General features: G+C 31.1%; 2 protein-coding genes across 2 annotated transcripts; both read right to left on the reverse strand.

Annotated features, from left to right (window-relative positions):
* Positions 1–10,881: 10,881 nt before the first annotated feature.
* Positions 10,882–11,418, reverse strand: LOC100244407 (probable disease resistance protein At1g52660). Its single transcript, XM_059735149.1, is given in 3 exon segments — positions 10,882–10,978; positions 10,980–11,352; positions 11,355–11,418. Coding segments are annotated over 3 exon segments (534 nt in total).
* Positions 11,419–14,032: 2,614 nt separating this feature from the next.
* LOC100254678 (disease resistance protein SUMM2) lies at positions 14,033–16,696 on the reverse strand. The gene is made up of 2 exons (XM_019217139.1): positions 15,158–16,696; positions 14,033–15,037 (listed from the first exon to the last, which is right to left on the reverse strand). Exons 1-2 carry the CDS (start codon positions 16,694–16,696, stop codon positions 14,033–14,035), a joined length of 2,544 nt encoding a protein of 847 aa, XP_019072684.1.
* Positions 16,697–26,990: the final 10,294 nt, after the last annotated feature.

A 26,990-nucleotide genomic window follows, 5' to 3' on the forward strand; every position in this document is an offset into this window, starting at 1 on the left:
AACCAACTAGAGGGAATGTTGCAGCACCACGTATTCACCAGCGGGTTAGATGACAGCTCCGCCAGCTCGTGTTCGATCCCACTGATTACACCATCGACGCCAACGTCCCTATGGGGTGGGGATGGCGCGGGCAACCTGCCTCCTATCGTGTACGCCGGCACGGCGAAGAGGTGCGTGCGAACATCGGGACACTGCTTCGCGGAGTTCTTTACCCAGGCATAGTGGAACATACAGTCGTCCATTGACAGGAAGGAGAAAGAAAATGGAAACCACCTACGGCGCAATGGGAGTCCTGCATGGCGACGTCTTCGGAGGTTTGATTCTGGTAGGTTCCGTTCTGGTGGTCCACTGGGAAAGGAGCGGCAAGAACCGCACTGGCGACCACCGGCTGGACCGAGAAGTGCGTGAGCTGTGAGCTGCGCGCTGTACGCGTACCTCTGACCCGCATGCTCGTCGGCGGCCAGCACCAATTTCGACACGTTGGTGCCGGTCTAGTCAGCGTATGGAGATACTAGGTGCCACCACTCCGCGACGGGGGAGGGGGTGGCAGCTCGACGAGACGCAGAGATCGATATATATATATATATATATATATATGCGATCGGAGATGACAGCACCAAACCCATAGGGTACCGGAGACGTGCCAAGTCCAACGAACCCTCAAACTTCTGGGAAGAAGCGAGAGCCTCCGGCGGAAGGCTTTGGGTTACACACCTCTGACTGGGAATCATTGGTTTCCATGGCAGTGCCGGAGTAAGGAGAAAGTAAGGTTTGAACTTAGTGGAAAGAAACATGTCAAAACACTCATTGCCATTACTGCAAGGACTAAGGAGTGGTGCCCAGCAAATACATAGAGAGAGAAAAGAAAAAAAAAAAAAAAGACACGGGAAATGGGTCGGAAATCGAATATAACATGCATATCAGCAAACTCTAACATCAAAATGAAATCTCATTGTATTCAAAGAACACAAACCATACGACTCGAGTACGAAAAGGAAGCTTTTGAGAATCATACCTGTGTCGTTCTTTTTGGTATCCTTCTCCTCTTCCTGACCCGCCCCCAAAAAAACTTGACTTCCCTGGAATATCTCTTCTGAAAATAGCAATGCAGACACCACCTCCTTTCAAACCATCAGCTACTCCACTATTCACCGCTCAGCATCCTCAGGAGCCTCAACCACCGCCATGGCGACGGTCACCTGCTCCACTACGTGTCTCCAGCAGCTCGCTTCAAGAAGTTGGTCCCCCCTCCTCCTCTACAAGAAGCTGTCGTCCATCCCGGGTGCAGCATGAGGGGTCTACAAATATATTGACTTTAAAACAATTTGTTATTTTTTTTAATTTTTTTTTTATTTTCTTTATCTTGCATTTTCCTTCAAACTTTTTGAGAACCAAATACAACCTAAAGGCTGTCTTCAATTTACATTCAACTTTTACTTTTATTCACCTTCAATCTTTTCCATTTCTCCATCAGTATAGGACATGATGTGTTGTCCTCCATCAAACTTATAATGTTTTTTATACTAATTTTAAAAAATATTTATAATTTTTGCTAATACCTGAATCTTAAAAATTTTCAAATGTTAAGAAGATTATAAATACTTTTTAAAATTATTGTCAAACTAACTCTTATTATCACAATTTTGAGTTTTATTTGCCCTTACATAATTAACATTTCATTAATGATGCATAATTTGAGATTTTAAAGATGTTTTCTTGGATCAATCTCTAAACAATGGTGCTAGAAAGTAGAAATAAAGCAACCATAATTAAATGCTTTTTCATGAAGTTGTAAAATTTGCTTGTAGGTCATTTATCTATGTTGAGTACTCCTAAATTTCTAAATTCAAGGTTTATTTGTCATATAAACGTTTTAGAGGTTTTTTTTTTTTTAATTAGAAAGTAACTATATCAAATTGAAATCATTACTTTAAATAAATATAAAATCATGATAATTTACTTATTAATCACAAGGATTTTGAAATTGCTAATCTACTGAATTTAAAAAAGAAAAAAGAAAAGTATGAAATTTCAAAAGATTTTTGGGAGTGGCTGACCAACTCAATCAACAACTTTTTTTTTTTTTGGATATTTAATTTGGTTTTGAAATCTCAAGGGTTGAGTAACATGGATTCCATTCTGTGTAATAATTGTATTAATAATATATTAGATTGAAAAATAAAATTATAATCTTATATTGGATTCTTAGAAAATTCCAAGCAAGGAAAATAAGGAGAAAATATAGAAGGAAAGAAAAAGTAAAATATAAAAATAAAAAATTGATTTCAAAATAATAAAGTATTTTTATATGTTTTTTCAAATTTATTTTACTTATTTTTTTTATTTATATAAGGTTCAAATAAATTAAAAATGTATAAATTTTTATTTCAAAATTTTTTTTATGATAAATCAAATATGAAAAAAAATATTTTTCATCAATAAAATATTATATTTTAAATAATATTCAAAGATAAAATAAAATAAAGAATAAAAAATTACGTAGTTATTTAAATTGAAATATAAAAGAAGTAAAAATTCTTAATAAATGAATCTTTGAAAATAATATAATAGTTATGTAAATAAAAAAATTGTTTATGTTAAGGATAAGAAACTATTTTTTTTTTTAAATTTTTAATCTTATTTTTTTTAATTCATTATATTTTTTAATTAGTAAGTAAAGCTTTTGCCATGAAAATTTTAAAAAAACATGCAAACTTCAAAATTTATATATATTTATTTTTTTATTAAATTTTAAGAAATTTCATTTATATTTTTATACCTTAATAGGTGAATACTCGGTATAATTTCCATTAACTCCCAACATATATATTTTGATTATAGTAGGAGTATTTGAGATATTTATACCAAAATGTATCATTTAATATGCATTTACATTATATTTTACTTAATATAATAAATTTTAATACTTACTATAAAATTGATCAAATATTATGTCTAATAAAATAATAATAAGACAAGATTGTTAGCTTTCAAAAGAATAAGAATGAGTGTTAAAAAAATATTGACAAAGTTCATTCAATACTATAAAAATGAAAGGATGACCTAGGTATAGATTGAACAACTATCAAGTGGTTATGCTGATCCAAATGGGCCAGGCCCTTGTGATAGGGGTACAATCCTGAGCAGCCCTAACTGAAGGAGGAGCAACTTGAGGATTTGAGCCCATTGTGAAAAGTGAAAACTATCCAGAAAAACCAACTACCATTACTTTGTGGTTACCGTTTTGAAGCCTTGTGTCGTTCGCAACCTATAAATAAATGGGCAATGCTCCAAGTTTGGTGAAAAAAAAAAGAAAAAAAAAGGAAAAATATCTTTAATAAAATAAATATTTAATTTAAATGGTTATTTTTATTTTATTTTTATTTTTGAAAAGAATCACTAAATTAGTTCTTCTCCATGCACCACCCATGAGATACTAATTTTTTTTTAATATGTTAAATACCACAAATGCGGTTTATTTGTTTTAAAACTTTTTTTTTCTTTAAAATCATAATCAATAAGTATGGTTTTGTTTTTTTTACTTAAACTAAAGTTGTTTTAGCTTTAGCCTAAAAGAACTATATTTGAGGGTTTATAGTGCTGAGAACATTGTTTAGTTTAGACGTTTATGGTATAAGATTCATGCGAACTTGGGATCATAGATCAATATTAAATAAGGTATTTATTTATTTTGGGGTTCGTAAATAAAATAAGAATATTTTTATTATATTATTATGTTTATTCTATTTATATTTTATTTATTTTTTAAAACCTTTTTCATTTATCAAACAACAATTCTCTTAATTTAAGATTTATTTTCTAAGTTGCTAAAAATATGACTATTGATAATTAAAATTGTAATAAATGAAGGTTTACCATTGAATTAATATAAGAAACTTTTTTTTTTTTGAAGAAAATTAAAATTATAATCTTATGTTAGATTCTTGGAAAATTTGAAGAAAGGAAAATAAGGAGAAAAGAGAGAAGGAAAGAAACAATGTAAAAAATAAAAATAAAAATAGATTTAAAATTGATAAATTATTTTTATATATTTCTTTAAATTCATTTTATTTATCCTTTATTTATATAAAGATTAAATAAATTAAAAATACATAAATTTCTATTTCATATTTTTCATGATAAACCAAATATAAAAAAAATATTTCTCATTAATAATCTCCTTTTCTTAATACTTCCTTAACCAAATATAAAATAAGAGATTGTGTATAAAATTCAGAAAATTAATCTAATGCATAATGGACAATGTAAAACAATTGATAAGAGTGACAAATATGCAAAGTTATCAATTTCCTTATGGAAATCATGGAATAATGTAGTGTACGTGAGGCTCTACCACTCCCGTCTATTTTCTTCTTTTCTTGTGTGATGGCCAATGTCTTTGAACTTAGACCCATTTTCTTCTATATTTTTGAAAGTTTCTTTTTCCTATTCGGATTTGTTGGGTTCCCTTGTATGTGAGGGAGTGGGCCCCATATGCTTGGGGACCAAGTCAATCACATTAAAACAAAAAAAAAGAAGATAAAAAAAAAGAAAAAACCAAAGAGAAGAGGAAAGAGAGGAAAAACGCATCTGCCTAGATTTCATCAACAAGTTGATCCCACTTCCAATGTGGTCCGATCGAGTTGAAATTTGGAGGAGAGGTTTGAAACTCGAGTAGCTACAATTTGAATGGTAAAGATCAGATTTTGAGCTCGGGAACTGGTGTTACTGCCCGTGAACAATAACGACATTTTTTGGTATACTTTCTCCAATTTTCTTTGTTTTTTTACTAGGAGAGATTGTATAATCCAAGGCTATATGTGCTCTTGATGTATTTGGAAGCCTCTAGAGATTATTTTAGAAAAATAGGTATAACCCATTATTTTTTATAGTGAAGGTTTGAATTAGACTAGGTCCCGTGGTTTTTCCCTTCGAATTAAGGGAGTTTTTCATGTAAAAATTCTGGTGTCTGATTTATTTTCCTGTTGCATGAATTTATTTATTTATTTCTGCTAGTTTCTATTGCCTATTTAATTTTGCACAAAGAAAGGGTAGAAAAATTTTGGTGTTTGTTGGAATATTGTGAGTTCACCCTAACAAGTGGTATCAAAGCCAAGTTGATTAGCAATGGGATCTCTTATGTGAATTAAATGGAGAAGGTTGGTAGTGGAATGATTAAACTCACAACTTCCAATTATTCAATTTGGAAGACTAGGATGGAGGATATTCTATATTGAAAAGCGTTGTTTGAGCCCATTGAATGCAAGGGTTATAAACTAGTTACTATAACTGAAGATGAGTGGAAGAAATTAAATAGGAAAACCATTTGACAGATTAGGCAGTGGGTTGATCAGAGTGTCTTCCATCATGTAGCCAAGGAAGTTGATGCATATAGCCTTTGACAGAAATTAGAGTCTTTATGAGAGAAAGACTACATAGAACAAAGCCTTTATGATAAGAGGGCTTGTGAATTTAAAGTACAAGGATGGTAATAGTGTTATAGAGCATCTCAGTAATTTTAGTGATTGTTGAATGAGTTGTCTACCATGAAGCTTGAGCTAGATGATGAGGTATGAGCTTTAATTTTGTTGAGTTTCTTACCAGACAGTTGAGAAACTTTGGTGGTATCCTTGAGTAATTCAACCCCAAATGGTGTGATAACTGTCAACATGGTAAAAGACAACATGTTTAATGAAGAGGCAAGAAGAAAAGATTTAGACATTTTCTCTAATACAGAAACACTTGTTACAGAGAGGTGGGGGTAAAGTAAAAGTAGAAAACCTTCCAATGATTATAACCGTGACAAGTCAAGAGGAAAATTAAAGTCTCGAAAAGAGATAAAATGTTTTTACTAGGGCAAGCCAGGGCACATTAAGAGAGAATGTAGAAAATTCAGAAGAAAACAATTTAAAGGAAAATGTGAAGAATAGAAAGAGGACAAAGACATTGCAATAGTTGCATCTGATGGTGATACGATCATTGTTTGTGATGATACGCGTGTAAACCTTACATGCCAGGATTCCACTTGGGTGGTTGATACATTAGCGTTGTTTCATATCATTGTATGTAGAGATTTCTTCTTTTCCTACACCAATGGCAGTTTTAGTTGGGTTAGGATGGGAAATGAAGCAAAATGTGAAATTGTTGGCATGGGAGATGTAGAGCTAGAAACTAGCATTAGGTGCAAATTGGTTTTGAAATATGTTAGACATGTTCCTGAAATGCGTTTTAGTTTGATCTCTATTGGGAAGCTTCGTGATGAGGGCTACCATAGTCGCCTTAGAGAGGGTAAGTAGAAGCTTACTAAGAGTTTTCTTGTTTTAGCTAGGAGGAAGAAAAACAATACTCTCTACAAGATAGAAGCGAGACTAGTCAAGAGAGATGTGAACATTGTTGAGAATGAAGCCTCTACAAAGCTATGGCATAAGCGGCTTGGTCACATAAGTGAAAAGGGACTTCAGGTTCTTGTTTGAAAGAAAATTCTACCAGTTAAAGGTACGTCGTTATTACCTTGTGCACATTGTTTGTCTAGAAAGCAAAGTAGAGTTGCATTTCGTAGATTTTTTTCATGTAGAAAACCAGATATTCTTGATTTAGTTCACACTGATGTTTGTATTATGCAAAGTAATACTCTTGGTGGTGTACTTTATTATGTGACTTTTATTGATGATCATTCAAGAAAGGTGTGGGCATATGCTTTGAAATCCAAAGACCGGATACTTGATGTATTCAAAGATTTTCATGTGAAGGTTGAGAGGCAAACTAGCAAGCAGTTAAAATCTATTAGAGCAGACAATGGTGGTGAATATAGGGGGTTATTTGAGCAATACTGTAAAAGTCATGGCATCAGGCTTGAGAAGACAGTTCCTAAGACCTCGTAGCAAAATAGTGAAACTGAGAGAATGAATAGAACCATTTGTGATAGAATTTTGTCTTTATAAATATTTCCTGCTAGCTTTTGCCCTTTCATCACTGTCATAGCACCTTTACTCACCTTCATTACTCTACTTGTAGACTTGTAACTAAACCTGTTACAGTCTAGAATCCCCAAAGAAATCAGATTCTTCCTTAAATTAGGTACATGTTTAATATCACACAATGTTCTAACAACACCATCAAACATTTTAATTATGATATTCCTTATTCCAGCAACTTTACATGAAACATCATTACCCATCAAAACAGAACCAGAATTTACTGAGTTGTATGTGTTAAACCAATCTTTATTAGGTGTCATATGATAAGAACATGCTAAATCCAAAATCCAAGAATCTGTAAGATGATCTAAACTGGATGAAACTGACAGCATATCACCATCACCATTCTCTGAGTCTTCTTCGGTCACTACATTCGCAGACTTTGATAAACCCTCTTTATTTTCCGATACCAAGCCCCATTTCTTTTTCTCTAGGCAATCTCGTTTCATGTGTTGCCATTTTTCCACACTTATAATATTGTATGTTCTTTCTCTTCCTAGATTTAGATCGAGATTTATTGTTACTCGATTCGCTCCGGAACTCGTTTCTTCCACATTCTTGATTACTCTTTGCCACAAGCCCTTCACCTTGAGAACTCTCATCATTGGCTTTCTTTCTCTAATTAAAACCTAAAAGAACATTTGTGATTTCCTCCAAATCAAGAGTTTCTTTCTCACACATCAGAGTCGTAATCAAATTTTCATACGTAGAAGAAGTCGGTAGGGAATTTAGTGACATCAACGCCTTGTCTTCATCTTCGAACTTCACATCAATTCGCTTCAAGTCAAATATGATCTGATTGAACACGTTGATATGCTGGCTTAGATCTAAGCCCTTTGCCATCTTAAGACCATACAGTTTCTACTTAAGATACGACTTGTTCATCAACGACTTGGACATATACCAACTTTCCAATTTCAACCAAATTGTCGTTGGTGATTCCTCATCCATGACATGGTACATCACGTCATCAGCCAAACAAAGCCTGATAGTTGCCACAACCTTCACTTCCAAATCCTTACAATCTATGTCATTCATTCCTTGATGCGACTTATGGTAGTTTAGCTTTAAAGGCGTATCAACAAAATTTATACCTTAAATACTATTACTAAAGTAGCCAAGCTACTATAGCATAGTGGTTCTAGGATCGTTCACTGGGAAGGGTTTTCGCAAACACAAGTGATATTCAAATTAGGAAAATAGGTGATTTTCTTATGGATGTTAGCTTTAAAAGAAGATGTAAATGTTTTAGAAAGATTTAAACTAATCTAAGCTAACATTAAAGACTAAAATAAAAGGGTGTAAAAACAAGTTTCTCAAAGATAGGATAGCTATGCTCTGGCTCTTATGCAAATTGGAAATCTCAGGATAGGCTCCTCGCGTTGGGGTTGCAACTATGGTGATGCTTGCTTCCCGAACCGGTATGGATTTAGCAAATCAAGTTTTAATCCTTTAAAATGGCAAAACAGATGGTAGTGAATTTCATCAATGGTTATTCACCTTAGACTTCCTTTGAATGGCTCGTAAGAGATAACTAATGGTCTAAAGCCAAAAGCTTACCAAATATTGGCAACTCAAAGTCATTCCAGGTGATAAACTCACCTTTCAATGGCCATTGAAATTGGTTCTAACGGATTAATGCAAAACTTGGAATTGAAAACCTCACCTTCCAATAGCTCGTAGGAGATAACTAATGGATAGAAATCCAAAAGCTTATCAAGTATTGGCCGTTGGAAGTTGTCCAAAGGAAATAAAAACCAAACTTTGCATTAATGAACCATTAATGAAAAACGACTACCTTACCTTCCAGGTGCGAGAAATTTCCATGGGATTGCATCTAAGCCATCACATAACATCCATAATTTGAGAAACTAAAAGTTTTAGCCAATCATCCTTTGAGGAAAAGCCCTCAGAGGCTGTTTGGCTACTAAGAAAATAAAAATGGGAAAGAACAGGAGAAGAGAGAAAAACAGAGCTTTATATATTTCTAAGTTAATGTACAGAGGATCGATCCCCCAATATCCAATATCCCCCCCAATATCCCATGGAGGTGTTGTGCACCTTTATATATAGCAAAATTACAAGATAAAGCCTTATGTCGGCTGAATACAAGGTTACAACAGGAATTTACATGAGAAAATATCAAGCTAAAAATATCTGGGAAGTCAGTGGTGCGTGCGTGGAGAAACAGAGGAAATTTGGCAAGGTAAAAGGCACCTTGCGAAATTTTCGCAAGGTGAATTACTCATGATGCGAAGTGCCATATTTTCGCATCATGAGTTAATTCACCTTGCGAAATTTCGCAAGGTGGGTCTTCATGGTGCGAAATGGCCAAATTTCGCACCATGAAGAAAATCTCCTTGCGAAATTTTCGCAAGGTGAAATTCACCTTGCGAAATGGTGTTCCCATGGCTTGATGCAGTTGTCTTCCGAAGGTCATATCTTCCTCATTTCAGCTCCAAATCATACATGGTTTGAAGCGTTGGATTCTTGACTTCCTGAGCTTTGAAATGATATATAGAATGTAGAAAATGGACTTCGGGAAGTACTCCAAAAGTGCGAAGGAAGACTGCAGCTGCTGTCCTCTGTTTTCTTCACTTTGCTTGTTTTTCCTCTTTGCTTCTCTCCTTTACTTGGCTTGTCTTAATGATCCAAAAAGTTGTCAAAACACTAAAACTAGCCAAAAATATGATTAGAAGTCATTGCTAGGTCCTTAACATGCCAATTAGAATAAAGATGGAGAACTATTACACAAAAGTGCTTAAAACATAATGAATTAAAGGTGTAAAATAGCACTTTTTAGGTAGTAATCATTCCTTCTGGTTGTTTTCCATATAATGGCTTCACCATACCTTGCTACACTAATAGATCCTTAACCCTCCTCTGTTATAGATTGAAATTCCCAGATCATCGAACTTGACTTTGTCGTACTTCGCAGAAGAAATCCCAAACATCGGAACCTGGCGCTCTGATACCAATTGTTGATTTTCGTGCAACAATTCTTGGTGAAAAATTAGAGAAAAACGAAAAGAAAACACACAAATTTAACGTGGTTTGGCAAATTACTTACGTCCATGGGAACATGGAAGAAAACTTTCACTATATCTCAATTAGGGTTACATAAAAGGGTATTTATACTAACCCTTAGGTATTGAAATTCTAAAAATACCCCTTTTCTTCATATGTCTTTCACTCAAGATGAGCCACATACTACAACACAAGCAATCATCATCATCTATATCATAATAATGGTTTGAAAAGTCCAAAACTGTTATAATAGGCATAAATGAGAAGAACCCACATGGAAATGATAATAGTTTCCTCCAATTGACAAATAGCAGCAAAGTATGAAGATTAGGAAAAGATGGTGGTTCCATGAGTTCTTAAAAAGTAGCATAGACTAATGACATTTGTGTGCCCTTCCATTTTTCAACTTCTTGAGAAGTAACCAATTCACCTTTATCTACAACCACAAATCTGTTTTGCTTCTTATTCCCATTTTGACAAGATAACCACAAAACCATATCATGGATGATGACATCATGCATCTTCACAAATCTTGCTTGGGGCCTTGAATAATCAATATCGTCATTCATCTCCAATAGGAATGCATGATTTAAACCATCAAATATTTCTTCTCCTCCATTTCTTGCTTCTTTTATGTCACCATATTCGCCTAGAAACCCATCTCCAATCCATAGTTGTACAAGTTCACTACAGTTGATTTCATAATCCTCCGGAAATAAAGAGCAATATACATGAAACATGATTTGGTGGCTTCATCTTGTAGGCTATCATAACTGAATGCTAAACGAGGAAACAAATGATTCTCCATACCGGGAAACTTTGCTGGATAATTCTTTAACATTTGTATTTTTTTCTCCCATCCCTCAGCCGTTTTTGTTCATGCCATTGCTTGTGCAATGATGATGAGGGCAAGTGGGAGGCCGTCACACTCTTTGGCAGCAATCTCCGCCAGCTTTGGTATATGTGGATCAGAATATATTGTCTTCTCCTACATATGTCTGAAACAGAGCAAATGCTTCCTCCCATGCTAAGCACTTCACTTCAACGCCCTTGGCTCCCATATCTTGGCACACAGTTGAAAATTGGGTTGTAAATACCACCTTGGACTTATTTCCATCAATTACAGGAGGAATCCCCACTGCAAAGAGATCAAGAGGCTCCCATATATCATCTAATAAGACGGCAATTTTCTTCATCTTCAAGACATTGAATATTGCTTCTTTCCTTTCATTCTCACTTCTACCTTCCCAGTTGTTACTAGGAATCTCCAATTTATTGAAAAGAACTTGCTGAACCTTCTCCACATTTGCTGGTCTGGACAGAGTCACCCAAATCACTGCGTCAACCCAACCCTGGATTTGAGGAACTCATTGTTGATACTGTTCAAGAGGGTGGTTTTGCCCACATCCCCCATGCCATATAATCCGACACTTCTTAATTTGTCATCCTGGAGTTGCATCCAAACGTTGTCAAACAATGAATCTAAGCCCACCGTCTAGCCCAAAGGCCTCTCGATCACGGGAGGACTGGGCAGAGGTTCAGCCACCACACTGAAATTTGCTTTGCTCTGTAGTTCAGCAACACCATCCATCTTTCCACACACCATCTTCCCAATCTTGTAGCTGGCACGGCAGTTTTTGGGACAACAGGTTCCGAGACATTTCTTCTGGATTTCTTCATTACCTTTTGCCAATAAATCATTCACTTCTTTTTCCATGGCTTCTACATTCTGGATCCAGCCATCCACTGCATGAGTACGTTTTTTCTGAATCCCGGTCCACCTTTTCCTTCACATCTTCATAGACTTTCTTGAGGTCGTCCATTGCAGTTCTTAGAGAGTTGAGGTTTCCTGGGAGCTCACGGATGTAAACAGCACGCTTGGCAGTACAATCCAACAAGCAAGAGGCAATATCCAAGACTGGCCGGCTCACAAAATCCATGGCAAAAGCAAGAGTGGGAAAATTGAAGCAAAGCAGAGATGAGGATCAGAAAAATGGAATTGACGTTAAGACAATAAGCTTATCCACAGTGCATTTACTGTCAATGGTACATTTTATTATTAAAATTTTTCAATTTAGACATTTAGCCAATTTTTAGTTTCATGGAGTATTTTGGACATAATATACATGACTAATTGCATCTTTTTGAAAATATAAGTAATTTAGTATTAACTAAAATGTAATTTGGAACCATCTTGAGGTGATTTTTGAAAAGGTAAAAGTGTTTTAAAATGCATGGAAGTGTTTTTAAGTATTTTTTTTTTAAAATTAAGTGTTTTAAAAAACATTAAAAATCATTTTAAAAATTTGGAGTATCACTTTAACTGATTTTTGAAAAATACCTGGTTAGATGATTCATTTGAAAATCACTTCTTTTTATGTTGTAGTCATAAAATTAACCCAATTCTAATTATCTTATATTTGTATATTTTGGAACTAAAAATAATCACTCTTGAATGTTTGGTTTTTCAGTAGATAAGAAAAAGTAATGATTTTGTTGTGTGATTGATTTTATATTTAAAAATCATATTTTTAAAATTTTAAACATAAAACTAAAAATTTTAATTAAATAAAAATAATAATATTTTAATGTTAAAAAATAACCACCCTTATAACGGTAACTATATATAAAAATTTTATTTTCTTTTATATGCAAAATATTGCATTACTAGGATTTATTTTTTATTTGAAAACTTTCAATCCTCAATACAATATCGAAATTATATTCTTTTGTAAAAAATTAATTCGAAAGAGTTCGAGGAAATTCAAATAACCCGAGTTTTCTAATTTACCTATGGAATTCCCCTAATTTTAGTCTTTTGCTCAATTTACCCTAAGTTCAATTTTTCTATAGTTTGAGTTAGAAGTTCTTTCATGTCAAAATTTTATATATAAAATGAAAAGGAAAATTGATGAGATTAATAATTATTAGACGCATATAATTAAATAAGAACACATTAAGATGACAACAATACATTAAGATTACATGGTACAAAAACAAAACATGCCATCACAACTTAGAGTTTACTCATACCACATACAAATAGAAAGTATGATGCTACACAATCAACATTTTACATGGTTTTGGGTAATTGGAAGTTTCTCAAAGATCTTCTTCAATATCTCCCCAAAAATTTAACCTACACCAAAAAAAATAAAAAAATAAAAAGATAATAATAACAATAAAGATTTAAAAAAAGAGAAGGAAATGAATTAATTAGCTTATTTAAGTATGAATTACTACTTGAATTGGAAATGCAAATTAAATTTGCTTGCGGATAATTTCCATTTCCTAAATTTCTAAAATTTAGATGATTTAATTTGTAGTGCTTACAATTTTTTTAATCAACATAGGAGAAAAACTATAATAATAACAATAAAGATTTAGAAAAAGAGAAGGAAATTAATTTTCTTATTTAAGTATGGATTACTACTTGAATTGGAGATGCCAATTAAATTTGCTCGAAGATTATTTCTATTTCCTAAATTTCTAAAATTTAGAGGATTTAATTTGGAGTCCTTACAATTTTCTTGAATCAGCATAGAGGAAAAACTATATTATGTGAAAGATAAAAAAAATAAAAAATGTGTAAACAAATCTTAGTGATAAATAGTTAGTGAGGAATATGGTAAATTAATTTAAATGAATTTAACAAAATAAAAAGAACTTTTAATGAGAATCCTTGAGGTGTTTACAACTAAGAAAAAATCATTTAAGGAAAATAAATTCTATAATTAAAATATTTCAAAGATTATTGTTAAATCTTGCAAAAATAAATTTAATGCCTTTTTTTTTTGTGAAAATCATAGGAAGAAAAGTTATTGGGAAAATCAAACCAACATCATAGTAAATAACCAAATTTGGCAACTAATTAGTTGTCTTATGTATCCAATACATGCATTTTATACTATAAAATAGTAATAACAATATTAAAAATAAAAAATAAAATAAACTAAGAAGAAAAGAAAATGAAAGTACCTGGACATGCATGGGAGGAGGAAGCAAAAGAGAACCAATTGGATCGACCACTATAGAGGCTTGAAATATGGAGTGAGGTTGTGTTTAATTGTTTGGTCCTCCCACTCCAAATCATCCCACCATTCTTGTTTTCCACCGATTTCCTCTACATTCTTACTAATCCCGATATTGGAATCAAAAGACAGTTTCCTTAAATTTGGACATTGGACAACACACATCACTTTTAAGGAAGGAAAGAGCAAGCTCCATCTGCATATACTCCTTAACTTTGGTAGACCCAACAAATAGAGAAGAACAAGTCTTGAAAATAGGCCGAAGTCGGATTCAATTTTTGAAACATCACACTGGTCAACTTCTATCACTTCTTCCAAAGAGCCACAGTTGTCAATCCATAGAAACTTAAGATTTGGAGCATAAATAAGACATGTCAATTTCATCAAATTTTTACACGATACTATTTTTACTTCAGAAAGGTGGTACAAGTACTGATGCCTTGGGAATGTTGAGTGGACCACTTCCTTCTCCAAATTGATTGTCACATCTTCCAAATTTGAACAAGCCTTTGCATTAAACTTCTCTAGATAAGGAAGTAATAGGTGGAGTAAGTTCATATCCTCGCACCATTGTAGAGTTAAGTGTCTCACGCACCTTTGTAACTCATGGGAGTTCAATAATTTTAGGATGGAAGGAACACTACCAAGACTAATGGATATTTGTTCAATGCATTTCAACCCCTCTAACTCCTCTAATAAGAATCTACAATCTCTGCGTGTATCTATAAAATGCATCATACTGAACAACTGCAAGGATGGAAGACCTGAAATGGTTTGAGATGGAATTTCAAGTTTGAATATACCATCTAATATCAAACACCTCAGTTTTGTCAAATTCCTGAGCTCCATTGGTATCTTTTTTATCCTTGTATAAGACAAATTAAGATATTGTAAAGTAAATAATTTGCCAATTTCCATGGGCAAATCAATTAATTTATCAAGGTATGACAAGTCCAAAACTGTTATAATAGGCATATATGTGAAGAACCCCCTTGGAAATGACTTGCTCCATGCATTTGATACCAGCAAAGTCTGAAGATTAGGAAAAGATGGTGGTTCCATGAATTCATCAAAACTACCACAAAATAATGATATCCTTTTCATCTCCTTCCATTTTTCAACTTCATGGGCCTTAACCAATTCGCCTTTATCTATAACCACAAATTTGTTTTGCTTCTTACTCTCATTTTGACGAGCTAACCACAAAGTCATATCACGGATGACATCATGCATCTTCACGTATGTTGCTGGGGACCATCTATCTTCCCTACCAACACTCTCCAATAGGCATGCATGCTTTAAACTGGCAATAATTTCTTCTCCTCTATTTTTTGCTTCTTTTATGTCACCGTATTCATCTAACAAACCCTCTCCGATCCATAGTTGTACAAGGTCATTACAATTGATTTCATAGTCCTCCGGAAATAAAGAGCAATACAGGAAACATGATTTGACTGCTTCGTCCTGTAGGCTATCATAACTGAATGACAAGCATGAAAACAAATGATTCTCCATACCTGGAAACTTTGCTGGATGATTCTTCAACATTTGTATTTTTTTCTCCCATTCCTCAGGTGTTTTTGCTCCTGCCATTGCTCGTCCTATGGTGATGAGGGCAAGTGGGAGGCCGTCACACTCTTTGACAACAATCTCCGCCAACTTTGGTATATGGGGATGAGAATTTATAGTGTCTTCTCCTACATATGTCTGAAACAGAGCAAATGCTTCCTCCCATGCTAAGCACTTCACTTTAATGCCCTTCTTAGCTCCCATATCATGGCACACAGTTGAAAATCGGGTAGTAAATACCACCTTGGACGTGCTTCCATCATTTACAGGAGGAATCCCCACTGCAAAGAGATCAAGAGGCTCCCATATATCATCCAATAGGAGGACAAATTTCTTCGTCTTCAAGACATTGAATATTGCTTCTTTCCTTTCATCCTCACTACTACCTTCCCATTTATCTTTGGGAATCTCCAATTTATTGAAAAGAACTTGCTGGACCTTTTCCACATTGGCTTGTCTGGACGCAGTCACCCAAATCACTGCATCAAACACAACCCTTGTTTTGAGGAACTCATTGTTGATCCTGGTCAAGAGGGTGGTTTTGCCCACACCCCCCATGCCATATAAACCGACACTTCCTACTTTGTCATCCTGGAGTTGCATACAAACGTGGTCAAACAATGAATCTAAGCCCACCGTCTTGTCCAAAGGCCTCTCGATCACGGGAGGACTGGGCAGAGGTTCAGCCACCACACTGAAATTTAAGCCCTCCGTCTTCTTTAAAGCCACATCATCCATCTTTCCACGTACCATCTTCACAATCTTGTAGCTGGCACGGCAGTTTTTGGGACAACATGTTCCGAGACATTCCTTCTGGATTTCTTCATCACCTTTTGCCAATAAATCATTCACTTCTTTTTCCATGGCTTCTACACTCTGGATCCAGCCATCCACTCCATGAGTACGTTTCTTCTGAAGTTTCTCTTCACGGTCCACCTTTTCCTTCACATCTTCATAGACGTTCTTGAGGTCCTCCATTGCAGTTCTTAGAGAGTTGAGATTTTCTGGGAGCTCACGAATGTAAACAGCACGCATGGCAGTACAATCCCACAAGCGAGAGGCAATATCCAAGACTGGGCTCACAAAATCCATGGCAAAAGCAAGAGTGGGAAAATTGAAGCAAAGCAGAGATCTTAAGGTTTGAATGAAGGCTTTATGTTTTTATTATTATTATTATTTAAAGTTATTCTCAGCATTCTCCAAAAAAAAAATAAAAAAAATAAAAAAAATAAAATTAAATGAGGCAAGGTAGATGGGAAACTTCTCATACCCCATTGTCTTCTTTAATGTTTTTAATTATTTTTAATTTTTAAAAAATTTTAGTTACACTAAAAAAAGATATTATAAATTTATTTTATGAGAAGGTTTTTTTTTTTTTTTTTTTTTTGCATGTGTTAATAAGAGTGAAAATGAAAAAAAAAACTAAATTATATTATATTTTTATATAGTTATATATATAATTGCAATGGAGTAAGGTAAGGTAGGATAAGGGAATTTCTCGATCTATACAAACTTGTCCAAGGGTTTACTTTTTATTTTTAAAAAACTCTCTTAACTTGTTTATACTTTTACATAACTTGTTATATTAGGAGTAGAGTAGGACAAATACCCGAAGGGAAAAAAAAGCTTCCTAATTTAAATAAGGGATCTTAAAACATCTCATGTTCACCATTTTTTATTTCTTCATCCTAAACTACGACCTTTTTTACTCTAGTAGATGTCTCTTATTCTTTTTGACATCTCTATTTATCGCATATAGTCTTTCTTACTCTACTAGATGTCTCTTCTTCTTCTTGAGAACTCTATCTATCACGTATAATCTTCACATAATTATTTTCAGCTTATGACCTTTTGTTATCATGATCTAAAATATTAATGGAGATATTCCTAATAACTTTCCTTATTTTGTAAAAAAAAATTAATATTACAATTATATATAAATATAAGAAATACTAGGAATACATAACAAGATCTTTTCTTATTTTAGAGTCACGAAATGTGAGCCTTATATTTCCTGATATTTATGTTTTAGAAACCTATATTTTTTCTCAATTTCTATATAGAAAACAAATTTTCATTTAATCGATATTTTTAAAAATTAGATAACTATACATCCTTGTTTTCAATAAAAATATTTGCCAATATCACCTTGAAGCCATCGATATTGAAAATAGGTTCATAGTAGTTTTCACCAATTTGCCAAGAAACCCTACAAATGAACAACTGGCCTAACCGCAATTTGTTAATTAATAGCATAATTATTATACTAATATGGAAAGGTATTATAATTGTTAGTTAATTAATAGCCTAATTATTATAGTAATATGGAAAGGTATTATAATAGCATTGGGGTTCATGCATATATTGACTGACATGAAAGTGATATGCAGGCCTTTGAGAATAAAATAATGATGTTGAATATTTAATTAATAGCTACAAAACAACTGGGAGGTACCTAACCACCACTTGTTATTAATTAATAGCCTAATGTGAAATTGATTTGAAAACCTTAAAAAAATATATATATATACATTTACAATTATAGATTTGCTTGAAATAAAGAGATTTTCAGCTAAATTTCTTGGGAAGTAAATATATATATATTTTTATTTTAAAAAATGATTATTTTTAAAAATAAAAATATTAAGTTATGTTTAGTTTTAAAAAGGCTTTTTTCTATAAAAAATAAAAAAATAAAATTGGTGTTAAGTTTTTTCTCACAAGAAAATAATTAAAATTAAAACTTTATATAATTAATTTATTATCATATTTTTTTCAATATGTCATTATAATATGAGAGTAGTTTTCATCCGGTATACCCAATGCTACATAGTGGGGATAAGCCATCTTAGGAATCAAAGCCAAAAGCTACTCCAAAGAAGACCATTAGAAAAACACTCATAGTACATATCACATTGTCCTCATTGTGAAAACAATCAACTAGAAGGTCATCCAAGTCAAAGGAACCTAATAACCAGATATTGAGGCTTGGGAGAGAGTCTCCATCATAAGGTGCCTACGACCCAACATTCTAAGCTACTAGACGAATATGAAAGGACATGGAAAACAAAATGGAAGGGCTAGCTATTTGAAAAAGTAAATTAGTAGAAATGCTTAGGAAGAGTCCAAAAACACTCCTATGGGTTGGCTTGGATGGAAAAACACTCAAATAGGTATAAAGATTCAAAGAGAAAAAAAGTGAAGAGCGCTAGAAGGAACTTGAACGTACATGAAAAGCGAAAACAACAGCCACTAGAAAGTCCTTTTATAGGCATGGGTTGGCTGGAGAATTGGAAGAGAACTAGAAGGCTCTTAGATCACTCAAGCGTTCAAGTCCTCGATGGGAGCTAGAAGCCCTTAAGAAAGCTTGAGCACTCAATGCCCTTTCTCTAGCATTAGGGGTACTTTGAAAGTGCTCATTTGAGCATCTGAAACATTCTTTACAATGTAAAACTTTAAAAAATGAGAAAACCTAGAACCCTAAGAGGCCTGAAATGATTTGAGAGAGTCGTATTAGCATACCAGGGTTTAAAATATATATAAAGACTCGATCCTTTAGCATGAACATGCATAAGTAAATCAAGTAATCAAATGGAGAATAACATCAAAGGTCGCAAGATTTACTCAACATCATCTAGATAAACACGTTAATAGTATAATAGACCCCAAGATTTTTCAATATTAAACAAAGTATAATAGGAATAAAATCATCCAAAGCAATTTTTGTCAAGGATATTAACTTACTATCTAATTTAAGTTATTTAATTTTGATATCTAATAAATCACTAAATTATGTCAAATTTTAATTCATTCAATTTGAATATAACGTAGTGGATTTTTGTTTAACACAATAGAATATTGATCTACATACATCATAGTTTTATTTTATTCCTTTTTGATTATTGATATCATCATTTTTTTTTCTTTTTTTTTTCTTTTTTTTTTTAAATTTGATTTGTGGAGGCTTTTTACCACAAATACAGAAATCATACTTCATGCATGGTAGCCTTTTTCCACAATAGGTTCGTAGTACAATCCCACAAGTGAGGCTCATCACGTCCAAGTTTGAGTTGAAGCAAAGAAGGTATGAGGATAAGAAAAGTGATGGGTTGCCATGGGAGAGATTAAGGTTTGAATAAAGGGTTTAAGTTTTTTTATTTTTTATTTTTTTTATTTACAAAACGCAAAAGCTATGGGGCATGTTGAGTTATAAATAATAAGCAAATACATAACTTTCTATGAACAGATTGATTTGAACTAATCTAACATTTTCTTTTATTTTATTTTAAATAATTTAATAAGCAAATAAAATACTAATACTCAGCAAATAATACATCTCCAATTTATTATACATGAACTGACGAAGTTTTGTGGGGGTGAATAACCTATCACAACGTAAGTTCTTTAAAGTATGTAAAACAGTGTGTTGAATATGGATGTGAATAAATTAAATTAAGTATTTTAATGATGTGGGGTTGGGACAAGTTATCTTCTTTGTGACATTATTTTGATTCTTTAAACTTATTCTCACCATTGTCTGAAAATAAATTTGATAAAATTTTTAATAAAGCAAGGCGGATTGGAAAATTTCCCATACCCCTTATACCCTTTTTAATGTTTTTAATTATTTTTAATTTTTAAAATTTTTAGTTATATTAAAAATAAATAAGATTTATAAACAAATACAAATTGTTATAAAAGAACTCTTTTTAACTTGTTTATACTTTTACACAACTTGTTTTTAGGAGCATACTTGAAAAATCATCGTAATTTAAACGAAGGATCTTAAAACATCCCATATTTTTCATTTCTTATATTTTCACCCTAAATCATTATCCTTCTCATTCTATTTGGTATCCCTCACTCTTTCTCATATTTCTATCTATCATTTATAGTCTTTACAAACCTTTTACTCTCATGATCTAAAATATTAATAGAAATATTCCTAACAACTTTCTTTATTATATAAGGAAATATAATATCACAATGATATATAAATATAAGAAATATTCTATGTGATATTCTAGCTTGGATCAAATTCCATTTAGGCAATTTTTTGTCTTTACAAACCTTTTACTCTCATGATCTAAAATATTAATAGAAATATTCCTAACAACTTTCTTTATTATATAAGGAAATATAATATCACAATGATATATAAATATAAGAAATATTCTATGTGATATTCTAGCTTGGATCAAATTCCATTTAGGCAATTTTTTGTCTCTCCATGATATAGACATCTTGTATTACATTATGACTAGACAAGAATTGACTCTACTTTCAACTAAAATCTTTTTTGTCATCCTCATGTATTGTGTTCTCTTTGACTCCTCCAAAAAATTTCAACCTCGTTCTAATATAACTTGTGCCAATGGAAGGTTTAATGTAAACATGTTCGTGTAAGAACATAAAAATTAAATAATTCACACTTAAATGAGAGATTCGTTTCACTAATTTGTAGAAAATATTATGGAGATAAATATTCAAATAGAACTGTTGGGTGTTGAAACATCGCATGTTTCCATACTCCTATTTACACCCTAAACCACAAGCTTACTCGCTCCACTAGGAGAATGTATCCCATTCTTTCTCGCATATCTATCTATAGTTTTCATAAGCTTGTCTTGATCTTATGACATTTTACCAACCTAAAATATTTATAAAGATATTTCTAACAACATTTTTTACTTTATAAAGAAATATAATATTACAATATTATATAAAGAATTAAATATATGAAATATTTTATACAATATTCTTTACAAAAAAAAAAATGTTATATCGATTAGTAATTTGTAATAGAAGACCAGGAATGTAGAACAAGATTTATATTCTTATTTTAGAGTAATGAAATGTGAGTCTTACACTTTTTAATATTATTTATTTATGTTTTAGAGATCCATTTTTTTAAACAAATTTTTATTTAATTAATATTTTTAAAAATTAGATAAATATCCTTATTTGTAATTAAAAAAACAAAAAATAAAAAATAAAATTGTCAATGTCTCCTAGAAGCCACCGATAAGTTGTTAAGTTGTTTTCACCAATTTACTCAGAAACTATATAAACCAACTATTTAATATAGGAAGTTAACATATTATCTTTGAATCACTTATTTGTTTTCTTTTATAAATAGTTTATTTTACTTTATAAATAACATATCGACGGTAAATTAGTCATATTCTAAGTCATTATTTTAGGTAATTAGGAAACTCTTCATCATCAAATAAAAAATATATAATAATTTACTAATCTCATCTCATTCGTCTTTAATACAACCGACCTAATCAAAATTTGTTAGTTAATCATTAGCCTAATTATTATATTAATATGAAAAAGTATTATAATAGCAACTAGTTGACTAATATGAAAGTGATATGCAGGCCTTTGAGAATAAAATAATAATGTTGAATATTTAATTAATAGCTACAAAACAACAAGTCGACACCTAACCCCAACTTGTTATTAATTAGTATCCTAATTATTGAGCTTCTATAAAAATTGATTTGACAAAGATTGAGATGGAATACATATCAACTAATATGAAATTGATTTGACGACCTTTCAAAAAAAAAAAAAAAAAAACGTTTACAATTAACTAAGACCGGTTGGCCTGCAATAAAGAGATTTTTAGCTAAAATTTTTGGTCGTAAATTTTTGCTTTTTACAAAAGGGAAAAGTATTAAGTTATTTTAATTTAGTTTAGAAAATGATTTTGGGTTTTAATTTCGATTTTTATCCTTTCAAAACAATTTTTATTTCTTATTTTTCTTCTGAAAAGGTGTTTGGTTTAGAAACATATATATATATATATATATATATATATATATATATATATATATATATATATTTTAAATGAATTTTTTTAAAATTTTGTTTGGTGTTACTTTTTCGCTCACATGAAAATATCGAAAATAAATAACATTAAAGTTTAATATGACATTATAATGTCTAATATTATTATATTTTGTATGATATATGCATAATAAGATATTATATATAATAACATTTAATTATATTATTTTTATGATATAATCTTGTTATTGTTCTTTTATATTAAGAGTATCATAAAATCTTTGATAAGATTTGATAATTTTCTCTATTTTCAGTACTTTTTTAGAGCTAATTTCTGTTTTTTAAAAATAACATAAAAATCCATCCAAATTTCGATGTCATGAAAAGAGAATCAAAATATAAAAATTTGTTCGTTAGATATAGAATAAATCCACCCACCTACAATTAAATATTAATACAATGTATTTTATATGTATATGACTAAGTAGAAAGACTACAAAACATGTAAATAGGTTAATGTAGTGTTAGGTTTAAGGGTTTAGAAATCTCATTTGACATCTTATATTGTTTGAATCACACCAATTTTGGACTTACTTTCTTGAGCCTATGCCAAATTTTTAGCCAAAATAATCTTAAGCTTATTCCTGATGCCAACAACAAATTCCAACCCAATACACAATGAAGTTTATATTATTAGCTTAACATTTGTTGCATGCAAAGGTTTATGCCAAAATGAATCCAATTTTAAAGCAATAGTAATCGGAGGAAGAACGAGAATCAAGCAAATTAATATTTTAGAATGATTGGTATAGTTTTGTCAAATTTAATTAAAACAACTAATTACGAACTTTCTGAAATGACCAAATGAAAATATTTGGAAAAAAAAAAGTTCCTTTTTAGAGTTCTTCCAATTTAGAAAGATTAAAATATATTTTATTCCATAATAGAAAATTAATTAGATTTTTTTAATAGAATGGTTAAAGTATCCTTATTTAGATCTTATAAAGTTAAAAGAAAAAATTAATATTTATATAACCAAACTAACCACCAAATTGGAAAAGTTATTGATTATAGTTTGTTGGTTGGATGGGTAGTTAAATAGGTGACATAATAAATATATAATTTATATATTACTAAAATTAAAATAATTAAAAAAGTTTAATATATATATATATATATATATATTTATTTTTATTATTGATATTATCAAATTAAATCAATATATTAATATTTTAAATTTTATTAAATGAAATATGTATAATATTTAACTACAAATATATTGAAAATAGAAGAAAATTCAAGTATGAAAAGTGATATATACTAATTCTATATTTTTTAAAATATTTTATTATTTGACTACAAGTTGTACAAATTTTTTTGTAAAGAATATATTTTCAAATTTGTTTACATTGTTGAATGATAAAATGTAAGCAATTGAGTGGCAAATACTTCATGTTTTAAATTTGAGGTCCAAGGTTCAAAACCTATGATGTGTCTTTTCAAGAATTTTTCTTAGACTTAATATTAAAATGATGTATTCTACATCGACCTTAAATAAGGCTTAGTGAGGCTTAGTGATAAGAATGATGTTCAACTGTTGCATATACTTAAATTATTGGCACTATCAAATAAGGATGTGATTTAAGCAAGTTGCCCAACCCAACCTCAAATCTAACCTAACCTTTAGGTGGACTTGAACAATTATTTTTAATATTCGGGTTTGGTTAAAGTTATATTTTTTCAACTTGAACTTAATTTGGATTTGGCTCGGGATAAGATTTGGACAAATTCAGCATAATTTGAACCCAATTTAATATTTTATGATACTTCTTATTTATATTTATCTTATATAATAATATTCATTCTATTTGTTTTTCTAACTTTTCTTACAAAAAAAAAAAAAAATCATAATTATATTATACACTAGTTGACTTTGTTGTATACATAAATTTATTTCAACTTTTTTGTTATTAGTTTGAAATATTATCTTCTTTACTATTTAAATTCTGATATAGATATATAGAGATATTTTTTATAAAATAAAAAATAACACATTGTAGGCGAATTTTATCCGACACTGCCTTACACAACGCAATTTTGACCAACCCAACCTAGCTAATATAAGCATAACTTGACCAAACCAAGTTTAATTCTAGCAAGATAATAAGACATTTTGATGGTGTGGACCTCATCAAAAGTAAACTCGGTCAAGAATAGGTCATTATCCTTGTAACTAATCTCTAATATTGGTTTAGATGAGGGAGCAATATCATGAGAGGATAGAACTATAATGACTACCATTATGGATAAAATTCACCTTCTAACGAAGGAAAAATGGTATAGTGCTACTAGCCTTATGGATTTATGGTAGCTAGGTTAAGGGGTATGGGTACCTTCAAAACTTGAAATAAAGTCGAAAATGTAACTAGCCCGACCTGGATGTCTGGCATCAATGTCCCCATAACATCTCTACTTGTATTATCATACGCTCTCAGAGTCTGTGCAGAAGGGTACAAATCATTAGCCCCATACAACAACAGTGGATAAAGGATAAACATTTGTTTACTTACAGGCTTGCAAGATAACATGGTTGATGATGATATTGACCTAACAAGTGAAGAATTGATGAATTTTGCTTTATTTGTATATTGTGATCTATTAAGTTATGAGGAAGCTGCTCAAGATGATTGTTGGTTTAAAGTTATGGATAAAGAAATTCATGTAATTGAGAAAAATAATACATGGGAACCCACTAATCTACCTAATTCAAAGAAGTCAATTACAATCTACAAAACCAAGTACAAGACAATGGATCAAAAGTGGACCGCTTCAACGCAAGATGGTGGCAAAAGGTTACTAGAAAAAACTAGATATTGATTATTTTGAGATATTTGCACTTATTGCTAGACTTGACACTATTCGTATGATTATCCTTCTTGCTACACAAAACAATTAGAAAAATTTTCAAATGAATGTAATGGCAAACTACAAAATGAGGATTATTTTGAACAACCTCAGGGATATATGATTAAAAAAAAAAAGGAAGAAAAAAAATGTCTATAAGTTAAAAAAGACCTTATGTATATGGATTGAAGCAAGCACCAACAACATGGTACACATGCATTGACACTTATTTCATGAAGAATGGATTTCAAAAATGTCTTTATGAACTCACTTTATATGTCAAATCTAATTTGTAGGGTGACATTGTGTTTATATGTGGATGATTTAATTACCACTACCAATAATTTGAAGTTGATTACAGAATTCAAAGAAATGATGATTAGTCAATTTGAGATAACAAATATTGGATTGATGTTCTATTTTCTTGGGATTTGAGTAATTAAGTAGAGAAACGTATTTTTTATTTTTTAGAAAAAGCGATATTCTTAAAATATTCAAGATGAAATCATGCAATCTTATTCTAACTCTAGTTGAAGAAAGACTAAAATCGGGAAAGGATAACTCAAGTGAGTTGGGTGATCCTACAAATTTTTGAATTAGAATGATTAAGAGTTTATGGTATTTGACTTTTACAAGATCAGATATTCTATTTGGAGTTAGATTGTAAGCAAATTCATGGAGTTTCCATGTCAATCTCACTTGCAAGTAGTAAAACATATCATATGATACATTAATTAAAGGTATGCAAAGTGATGGTATTTTTTATGCATATGGTAGTAAGATCGAGCTTGTTAGATACACATATGGTATTATAGGTGATGTGAAAAAGTGAAAAAGTACTTCAAGCTATGCATTTAATCTTGCCTTGGGAGTTTTTCTTAGTAATCAAAGAAACAATTGCATTGACCAAGAATCTTATTTTTCATGGAAAAAACAAACACATTGACATTAAATTTCATTACTTACATGATTTGGTGAAAGACAAAGAAATTATGCTTGAGTTTTGTTCTTTTGAAAATCAAGTTGCAAACATTTTTACAAAGTCAATCAAGGTGGAAACATTGCTCAACTTGAAGAAGATGATGGGTATAAAGAAATTGGAAGAGATTTGTTTAAAGAAGGCAATGTAGGAATCCTAATTAAACCAATACAATGTTTCCTTAGTATATTAGAATTATTAATATTTGAGTTTGATTCTTCTTAGGATTTGGAATCCTAATTTGATTAAGAGTTTATTTTTTATTATAATTAGGTTTTTATAACTATTCCCATATATATTAAAAAATAATATAAAGTATGGTGTGGTAAATATTATTTAATTATTTATCATCTCCATCATGTTCTTCATCTCTCTCTCTTTTTTTTCTTTTTTTTTCTTTTGTTTTGTGAGGAGAAATTGTTTCTTGTGTTAGAAATGTTATTTTTGGTTGCTCACAAGGGAGGTAGAGGAAGATAACTTATGATTTTTATATTTTGGAACTAAAAATAATCACTTTTGAATTTTTTTTTTTTGGTTTTGAGTAAATGAGAAAAAGTAATTGCCTTGTTATGTGCTTGATTTTATATTTAAAAATCTTATTTTAAAATGTTTAAATGTAAACCTAAAAATAATTTTGAAAAAAATTAATTAAATAAAAATAATAATAATATAATGGTAAAAACAATAACCATATAGAAAAATTTT

The sequence above is a fragment of the Vitis vinifera genome, chromosome 19 (assembly GCF_030704535.1).
Source record: "Vitis vinifera cultivar Pinot Noir 40024 chromosome 19, ASM3070453v1".
In the NCBI taxonomy this organism is placed as follows: Eukaryota; Viridiplantae; Streptophyta; class Magnoliopsida; order Vitales; family Vitaceae; genus Vitis; species Vitis vinifera.

Excerpts from the sequence above, each read along its gene's own strand:
- LOC100254678 (XM_019217139.1), bottom strand. The coding sequence starts at position 16,696 with ATGGATTTTGTGAGCCCAGTCTTGGATATTGCCTCTCGCTTGTGGGAT. Across the intron at positions 15,038-15,157 it reads AATTGGTTAAGGCCCATGAA|TCATTTCCAAGGGGGTTCTT; the intron begins GTTGAAAAATGG and ends GCATGGAGCAAG.